Here is a 10,606-nt window from a genome sequence, read left to right on the forward strand (position 1 = left end):
GTGTGACTCATGAGGAGGATAGATACATGTATCTCACTACACAGATAATACGAGTGCCGAGAGCGAACTGAAATCTCTTTATATTCTGACCTGAAAGCTTGATAATCTAAGCAATTTTGGTACCAATGATTAAGACCGGTATCTAAAAGAACAATAGATGCGAGCGTTAAGCGCGAGCTGAAAATTTTGATATTTCGATCTGAAAAAAGACAGTTTAATGGACATTTTTGATAAAGAACACGATATATATCCAGCAAAAGATTATTGCAAAATCGAAGCGGGAGTTCTGTTGAGGTTTAGAACTAAAAACGGGACATTTTATTCACCTATTTAATCATGAAAAGTATGGGTTTTGGCTACATAAATAATGCGAGCGCGAGCTGAAAATTTTGATATTCCAATCTAAAAAGCGGACATTTCGAGCACAATTTTAAATAGAGAACGAGTTGGTATCTCAATCTCGCTTGCTGATTTCTGTGTAACATTACAATCTTATTTTATTTTTACACATCAGCGGAATAATTGGGGGGGGGGGGGCAAAACGATATGTTTGCCCACCCAATATTTTCATTGGTGGGGCGATCGCCCCCCCCCCCCCTCCAGGATCGACGCCTCTGATATCAAAGTGTAAACTTTTTATCGATACGCACTGTATAAATGAGAATGAAGTATCCAATAAAAACGGAGCTGCAAAACTTAGTTCGTGAGAACAATGTTCGGGGAGGGGGGGTATTAAACATTCCACATCGAGGCTTACGCTCAGTCACATATCTAACTGCTTATGCTTACTCGAAGCGTAAAAAATATGACTGTATATATATATACATGTATATAAATTAAGAAAGCTTCTACGAGCAAAAAAAATCGATCAACATTATAGGTTAAAAGTAACGGAAATATTGTATATTAAAATTTTACAATATTTTGTGAAAACGGGTATGCCTATATACATTGTATATGCAGTTGATGGTATATGCGTAAGCAATATATCTCCCAGTAACAAATTAAGAAAATATGATCTTACATATTGAATCAAAAGTCAATCCTATTTTCTCATTCTTTGTGAAAAAATAACTTAAGTAAATCACCTTAGATTCATTTGGTAACTTAATAACAACGAGACAGTTGGGAGATTTATAATTACAAAGCCATGTGTAGAAGGGTTCCATAGAAATAGAAAAAAATCCTTATTTTATAATTCCCTATTTTCATTGTAATAATTGTCTGACATTATTATTTTTTTCTATTCAATTCATATCATTTTCAGCCTAGAGTACACCTTCAACTTTCTGCTGCATAAGTAACCACGCCCTCTTCGGCAAATATTCGGTGAATAAGGCATCTTGGAGAGGTTACCACAACAGGCCATATGCCAAATTGTGAGAAACAAATGTTTTTTTTTTTATCACAACAATCAGAAAAATTTGTTCTTGTGATCGTTTATGTCATCGTTTATTTAAAGCTAAGAAAGATAATTGTTTATAATAGGGCATTTGCCAACGTAAGGAGGGAAGTCATTTTCATGACTTATTTCTCTCTCTCCCTCCCCCTCTCTTTCTCTCTGTCTCTCTCTCTCTCTCCTATTCTTGCTCTCATTCCTATTGATTTTTTGATCTTTTTTTCTATTTCTTTAACCGCTACTCTGTCCCCCTCCCTCCATTATTACCCCCCCCCCCTTCAGTCAAATCAACACTATTTCTGTGTTTGCATTCTCTCTCCCCCTCCCCTCTAATTCTCCCTCTTTATAAATCTTTACCACGCTACCTACTCTCTCTCTCTCTCTCTCTCTCTTTCTCTAACTGTCTTTCCTTTTTTTAATATGTTTTTGTCTTCCATTTTCATCAGATCACTACTCTGATCACCATGGCAACTAACTTCACCCCAGACCAACAATGTGAAGGAAAGGAGTGTCATTCAATCACAGATGTGACGTACTACGTGGAGGAGAAGAAAAGACTCTGTGATGACTGCGCCTCTAAAGAAAGATGCATCACAAGAGTTAAAAGAGGTGTACCAAATATTTATTGTGAAGAACATGATGAAAAGGTAAAATTATATTGTAAAAATCATGGTAAAGCATTGTGCGCTTTTTGTGCAGTAGATCACGTAGACCAATGTGTGCGACAAAATATGGATGTCGCAATTGGAGACCTTCAAGCAAAACTTACAAGTATAAAAGAAAAGGGAAGGGACAAATTGAAAGAAGGTCGTCTTCATGAAGATGAAATTGATCAATGCACAAAGTACACAGACACCCGTCTACAAGCTTTGAAAGATGAAGTTAATTCGATAATCAAGGAGGCGATCAACATAGATAAATTCAAGGAGAAGATGGAGGCTGACAAAATCAACCAAGATTTTGATGATCAGAATAAAGTACTTGAAGAAGAGATTATGAAGATTAATGAGAAGATTCGAAAGAACAATGAAGAGAGAGAGAAACAACTTGAATTAATTCATACAAATGCACAGATTAGACAAAGACACATGGATAATAAGAAGATTGGTCTTCATAGAGACATTGATAACATTGTTAAAGAGAAGGATAGGAAGATCAGAGAGTTGATGAAATCATTGCAGGATGACATAAAAACAATAGAGAATGCAATACACACCATAGATACAGTACTAGAAGACGATAAAAACATTGTTAAAGACGGTCATAGTGTGAACATGTCAGTGAGTGATAAACTAAAGAAACCACTTTATAAGAATGATGTGAAACAAATCACTGATAGAATATCAGATGTGAGGTTTGTGAAGGTTGTTGGGAGAGAGAAGTATGATGGTAGGATTGGTGGGTATGATGGCGAGTGGATGCTTAGTGATACAATCAGTGTTGAAGATAAAATCACACTCCCATGTATTGTGGGCTGCATTGATGAATGTAATGTGATCATCACAGATGTGACGTCAGATAGCCATACATACATGTTAGATATAAACACTAAACACATCCAGAGAGTGATAACAGGTACTGATACATCATGTGTTTTCTCCTGTGCATTACTGAATGGTGACAAGATAGTATGCGGTAGAGGCCGTGAAGGTGGAACAGGGAAATTTTCTACTGGATCCATCAGTGTGCATGACAGACAATGGATGCACATTAATGACGTCACAATACCAAGAAACAAATCTTACGATATCGCGTCATCTTCTGGTCGCTTAGCTCGTCTTTTCTCCCCGGTTAACTTTTAAAGAGGTTAAGAACAAAACGCGCGATACCTCATCGGTGTATGTAGCTGTTGACCGTGATGGGATGATCATCGCTGATGAGTGGGGTCAGTCTAAGATATACGTCATCAACCCAGCTGATAGTAAGATCGTGAATACCATCAAATGTAAAGAGGAAGTAGTGATGCGAGGTGTACTATCATCAGGTCACATCATCGCTCAACCTGGTGGTGAGAGAGTACTAATCATAGACAGACAGGGTGGTCAAAGGGAAATCCCCCACAGTGATGTCATCTGGAATGTGTGTGTTGATCCTATAACAGACGACCTCTACGTCATGACATCAGATGATGAGTACAAGACGTGTGTGATTGATCAGGTGATGAGTGGGAATGAAGTGAAGAAGAGAAGAGTGACGTCATTCCCTCTATCAACTAGACTGACTGATAAGGATGATAGGTTTTTTACCGTTTTATCATCTCGCGTAATGATCTCATCATCAGGCAAGATAATTGCTTGTGATGGAGATAGTATTCTCGTATTCGAAAAGAGAATCTCACTATAGAATGATGATATATCGGGATCAATTATTGGATTAACTTTGACAATTTTTGTATACCATGACCACAGTGATACCATCTTTAGAGAATTATTTGCATCAATTATGTTATTAAGTTGTAGGCCTAATAACTCTCAGCCGTTTTAAACATCCCAGTTGCCATACACACCATGATAAAGAGGGGCAGATACTGATCAGATTCAACTGAACACGGTGACCGAACAAATTTAGATTAGAATGGGCACGTGGACTTACAAGGAAAAAAATCCTGAGATTTAAAAAAAAAATAATGAAAAGATATAAAACAAAATAAATTGGAATCATTCACGCTTAATATAACTGGAATTTCGCATGAAGCGAGGAATGTGCATTTTCTTCATGAAAAAAGTGTAACCTATTTCCAGAAATACATGTATATACTAAGGGGGCTGTCGGACACTGTTTGAAATAATCTGTTTCGTGACTTTCGTCTGTCATTCTAATAACATTCATGTTTCTATCAGCGAACAAAAAGATGAAAAATCAATGTAAAATAATCTTTTCAATTTTGTCTTTTATTTTGCAAACAATGAACCGGGTGGCTGCATGAAATATTAGGCTTCAACCAATATTTAATGAATTCAACACGTTACAAAGTAAAAAAAAAGTAGTAAACATGGTGATATAAAGTGAAATTGGCAAGACAAGTTCCAATGCTTGGACAAAGATTCAGATTCAGATTCATTTATTATTGATCCATGATAAAATGCATAGAAATTTACTGATGCTGCATCTCATTTTACCATTTTCACTTATCTTCCCTCTTGTAATAATCTTAAAGTTTCACGAAATTACAGTCGTTGGACGGTATAGATATATTTAGAATAAACATGATGTGATACTGAAATAATAAAGGTTGAAAACATGTTGAATATTGATATTATGATGCATGATAGGCTTAGAGGGGAGAGAGAGAGAGAGAGAAACGGAGGGTAGGAAAACCAAGGGAATGAGGAAGGTTGAACATAAAGAGAGAGAGAGAGAGAGAGAGAAGGAAAGATATATGGATATGACGGGCCAGGGATGATGGGTAGATTATGTTTCAACATTAGACATCATTCCCCTTATAACACTGGGGTAAATCCGATCCGAGTAATTGGGTGGGGGTTATAGCAATATACTGATCTGAAAATTCAAGCAAAGTGGGGACACCAACCACATTAAAAGCTTTGTATACGGGGGTATAATAATGTCTATGTACATAATGCTAACATCTTGGAGTTAAGGACTTTAACGGGGTTTTTTTTTCGATAGATGTAAAGTAATAGTGTACATTTAATCTAGTTATGCGAGTGAGTATTTGGAAGACAAGTTATGTCCAAAAACCTCTATCAAGTGGTAATAATAATAATAATAATAATGTAGTTCTTATATAGCGCATTTCAGACCTGAAAGGACTCTCAATGCACTTTACAAAAATAAGAATTATACAATATAAGGAATTACTTAGAATAATAATTGGCAACATCAACATTAATCAGTTACATACATGTATGGCATAAGTATTTGGAAAGGCCTAGTTGAATGCTTCATTAAAAAGAAATGTTTTAAGTTGTGATTCGAAAATTCCAGGATTATTTTGTGATCGGAGAGTACTGGGGAGGGAATTCCAAAGGGTTGGGGCACTGTAGGAGAAGGACCTTTCGCCATGCGTCTTAGTTCTTAGTCTGGGTACTTGAAGGAGTAGTTGAGTTGATGATCTAAGTGTCCTAGAGGGGGTGTATGGAGAAACAAGTTCAGAAATATATTGAGGGGCAAAACCATGGACAGCATTAAATGTTATTAGAAGGACTTTGAAGCGAATTCGTGATTTGATAGGTAGCCAGTGAAGTTCTTTGAGGATTGGGGTGATGTGGTTGTGTTTCTTGGATCTGGAGACAAGTCTTGCGGCTGAATTTTGGATTCTTTGGAGCTTTGCTATATCTTTGTCCGGCGTTCCGTACAAAAGAATGTTACAGTTATCAAGAAGGGAAGATACAAAAGCATGAATGAGGATCTCAGTCACATTCTTACTAAGGTATGACCGAATCATTCCAATACGTCTCAGAGCAAACGAGGCCTTGCGACAAACAATATTTACGTGTTGGCGCATGTTCACATTCTTATCAAAAATGACACCCAGATCACATACTGAAGGAGATGGCAGAACCTGGCCAATCATTGATGTCAAAGGAGGGAGAGCCTCCTGCACTCGTCTGAAAGGAGATGAAACATGAAGCAACTCCATTTTGCTGTCATTAAGTGTAAGATGATTGCTCACCATCCAGTTCCGTACTTCCTGGAGGCAGATTTCCAGTCTCCCTACAACATTCTCCCTTTCCGAAGACTTTAAGGAGACGATAAGTTGTGTGTCGTCAGCGTAAATCATTGTAGAGAAACCATGTGCCTGAATGATGTCCTGAACTGGCGAAGTGTAGCAGATAAAGAGAATCGGACCGATTACCAATCCTTGAGGCACGCCCCACCGCAGTGGTGTTGAAACTGAGGTGTTGTCTTGAATGCGCACTTTCTGCTCTCTTCCAGACAGGTAAGATGTGAACCACTGCAATGCCATACCAGTCACTCCAAATCTGTATTTCAGTCTAGAAAGCAGAATCTCATGGTCGACTGTATCGAAAGCAGCCGTAAGATCAAGAAGGATGAGCAGAGCCTCATTCCCATTGTCTAGAAATTGAAGAAGGTCATTATGTACACGTAGTAAGGCAGTTTCCACACTGTAGTGTTGACGATACGCCGATTGCCTAGATGGGAGAAGAGAGTTACTAGCCAGATATGATGTAAGCTGCTGACTGACCACACGTTCGATCACTTTCCCAAGTAGCGGGATGTTTGATATCGGACGAAAGTTCTTCAAGTCCTCGGGATCTAGATTCTGCTTTTTCAGTATTGGTGTAACAACTGCAGATTTGAGTGAAGTTGGAAAATTGGCAGACATAAGACTCTGATTTGCCATATCTGTGATGGCAGGAAGAAGAGTATTAAGACATCCGCTAAAGACACATGCAGGAACAGGGTCAAGTGCACAAGTTTTCACCTTCTTAGATTTAATAATCTTGCGAACATCTTTCTCTGAAACTTGATGGAATTCTTCAAGTTGACATGCAGACCTTTCCAAGGTAGCTTCAGTAGAGGATGGTACAGGTGACAGATTGACGTTGGTAGTTGATGCTCGAAGTTTGGATATCTTGTCGTTGAAGTAGTCTGAAAATCGTTGACAAAGTTCATCCTTCGAGCTGTGGGATGGCAACAGTTGATCAGATCGCTCGACTGTTAATTCGTGTACAACTTTGAAAAGCTCCTTGCTGTTGCTACCAGCTATTTTCTCTCGATGGTAGGCACATTTTGCTTTCTTGAGTATACATTGATAATCAGTCAATGAAGCTTTCATCATGTGTTTGTCTGTGACAGTTCCGGATTTTCGCCACTTCCTTTCTGCAGAACGCAACTTTCGTCGTCGGGCTTTCAGAGATTCATCATACCATGGGGCATGTGGGCGTAGCTGAATACTCCTGGAAGATATTGGAGCATGCTTGTCAAGGGCGGCTTTTAGAGTAGAGTTATAAGTGTCAACCTTTTGGGCTAAGTCAAGATCGTCAAGGTCTCCAATGTTTGAGAAGTTACCTTCAATATCACGGCTGAATTGTTCATAGTCGATGCTACGAAGCATACGATGGCGAACTTGCTGCCTTGATGCAGGTGGACGAGCAAGTGCTGCTGTGAACATGATTGCCGCATGATCAGATGGCATTGCAGGTAGTACTCTAATGTTGTCAATGATACCTTCACTTTCTCTGACGATCAGGAGATCCAGTGTATGACCACGTTTATGAGTAGGCTCTGAAATCATCTGCTTGAGACCACCAGATTCAAGAAGATCATTTAGAGATCTCGCATCAGCATCCATGTTGTTGTCAGTGTGGATATTGAAATCTCCACAGATGATTAACTTAGTACATAAGAGGTTGACAGACTCTAGAAGCCTTGAAAACTCAACAAAAAAGAGAGCAGAGTTTTGGCCTCGGGCAGGAGGTCTGTAAATGAGAATCATCGTAAGTGTATCCTGGTCAGATGAACTAACCGATACCTCAAGGCATTCAAACGTTACAAATGTGTGACTTCTCTTCTTTGTAGTGAAACTGTTACGTAGAAAAATGCACAGACCACCACCTTTCTTTCCTGTGCGAGGAAGTTTCAGTAGACGATATTGCTGAAGAGTAGTTTGAATGTCTGCCAGGGTAGGGCCGTCCCGAGCATCTCCCTTTAGCCAAGCCTCAGTAACGCCTAATATGTCAAGTTGTTCTGTCAGCACAAAGTCACATATTTCTGCAGGTTTATTCATCATTGACTGAGCATTCCAAAAGCCAATCTTTGTAGAAGTAATAGCTTTACTATTTTGCGTCAGAGGTATATAATTCAATTCAATTCAATTCAATTCTTTTTTATTTCATTTCCATTCAAAACATAATACAAAGTAATATAAAACAATACAAATCAAATACAATTTTACAGAAGGGCATTCTTACTTCGTAAAAAAACAGTATAATATAGAGCATAAATGGATATGGAAATGAAAATGAGGGGGATCCACTAAAAAGCAAAGCTTGTAAAATTGTGGATCCCCCTTGGAAAAGAAGAAATTATAGTCGACTTACTATATGCGTACATGCATGTATTACAGGAAAGAAAAAGAGAAAAAGAAATCATATTGACGGAAACATAAAAACTGAACAAATGCAAACCTTTTCACATCACATCACATCACGGGCAGTGTATAACTGTGTATATACTTTAAATGTATATATTACTAAAGACATATAAGGAATTCGTTCGATGGCATTGTTGAAAAAAATTTGCTAGGTTATAATAAACGAATAAGAGCAATTATCAATATGCGACCAAACGAAGCGAGGGATAGATATAATTTTGGATAGTCGTAAGACGAAATGATGACCAAATCATCTTTCAAGGGGTATGTAATAGAATGGGCGCATTTTGCTACCCTTGAAAAGATTCTTCAGTCGTTTAAAATGATGTGAATATTATTTCAGAGGATGATGAAGGTTAATTAGCAATAAATTACAGAACTATAGAAGAAAAGGAAAAGAAATAAAGAGAGCAAATGAGTATCAAACAGTCCATATTTTATTCAATGAAAATTCATGTGCTGACTGGTTAGAGGTGAGATGAGAATGAAAAAGGCAATCATCATTATCGGGATTAAGGGTGCTTATGAAATGATTATAAGTCATCACAAGCCACAAAATTAACTTCCAAATAGGTGATGAAATTGCGATAACAATATTGCAGAAAGGAAAGATTTTGAATAAGCTAAGATTATATTGAGAGGTGATGCAATATTCAAAATTTGCAACAGAATTCATATTTGAAATGTTCAACAATTTTTGTGGAATTAATTAAAGTCTCCTATAAACGGATGAAATTGCAAAGTGTGAGGGAAATAGTGATGTCCAAACTTGCCTCTGTGTTTAATTAACGGCATTGATTTGGTCAATGCCATCAGTAACTCATCGTTCTCTTAACTCTCGAAGTATAGAGTATACCTATATTTTCCTCGCTTCCACAAAGTTTCAAGGATAGTATGACACCACCACACACACACACCCTTAACCACCAGTGTATGATAAATGATATTTTGATTTGTTTATGATCAAAGTAATAACCATATTTATAAGCCAATGGTATCATACACAATGAATACAAGGGGACGTATTACTCTCATGATGCAGGGGATATAACATTTATATGCTAAGCGTAGGGATTTGTAATGGCCAAAGTCTTGTAAGATTAGATTGAGCGCGGGAGTGGAGCGACTGCGCGAAAAAAAAAATCATTTTTTCAGAATCCAAAATTAGGCAAATTTAAGCACTTTGACCGCATTTAAAGGTGAGTCCACGCATTAACAGTAGTATTCATCAATTGATTATTTTTCTGTCTTGAAAAGGGGGTATGAAAAGGGGTATGATTGTGCAAAGAAGGATGTATACCCCCATACCCTAGTCTGCAGGCACAGACCCTCATTGGAACTTTGATCAACAAGTGTGCCTCCACGCAAAGACTAGCACATACAAAACTTGCTGTTCCGCCTTCAGTACACAAGGCATGAGTAGGCTGCACATTCAGACCCTTAACTCGAGCGAAGGGTTTGCCCAGCAGACTACCCATACCCCTTCATTTACGCCCGTGTCTCATGATATATAGTTATATTGATGTGCAGTAAGTCAATGAAGTTTGTAAAACCTGATATTGAGAGGGTAAAAGGAATGTGCATTGTTATTATATCATGATGTATATTAAGAAGCAATATCTATATCATTATGAGCACTGGATGAGAGAAGTGAACAATATTACGTACCCACCGCCAAGAGAAAATTATAGCCGTAATATGACGGGCCTGTCATGATGATGATGACAATGACGATTATTATTATTATTATGGTGATGATGTTGGTGATTGTGAAGATGATGATGACTTTGTTGCAGGAGTGGGCATGGCCTCGTGTCTATCGTTTGCCATGTTCTTCACTTTAAACTTAGTTGTATATATGTTAATAAGTAGACAGTTTTTCTTGTTTTACATTTATGTCTTTTGTTATATCATGTCTGTACTTGAATCCATTAGCATTGCTAAGCCTATACAGTGTGAGGTGTTGACTACTATTTCCATGTTTAAATGATGTTGGATGATTATCATTTACAACAAGATATTGATTGTAGGTACTATATTCCAAATGAGTTTAACCCACCTACTGGGAAGCAACAATCCCATTACTTAAGCTTCTTGCACTGCAATGCAAGAAGTCTCTCTAAAAG

General features: G+C 37.8%; 1 protein-coding gene across 1 annotated transcript; it reads left to right on the forward strand.

The window, feature by feature from the left end:
* The first annotated feature begins 1,863 nt into the window (after positions 1 to 1,863).
* On the forward strand, positions 1,864 to 4,150 carry LOC121416688. Its single transcript, XM_041610157.1, has 2 exons — positions 1,864 to 3,131; positions 3,211 to 4,150. The coding sequence occupies exons 1-2, from the start codon at positions 1,864 to 1,866 to the stop codon at positions 3,740 to 3,742; spliced, it is 1,800 nt and encodes a 599-aa protein (XP_041466091.1). The 3' UTR covers positions 3,743 to 4,150.
* Positions 4,151 to 10,606: the final 6,456 nt, after the last annotated feature.

The sequence above is a fragment of the Lytechinus variegatus genome, chromosome 6, assembly GCF_018143015.1.
Source record: "Lytechinus variegatus isolate NC3 chromosome 6, Lvar_3.0, whole genome shotgun sequence".
NCBI classification, from domain to species: domain Eukaryota; kingdom Metazoa; phylum Echinodermata; class Echinoidea; order Temnopleuroida; family Toxopneustidae; genus Lytechinus; species Lytechinus variegatus.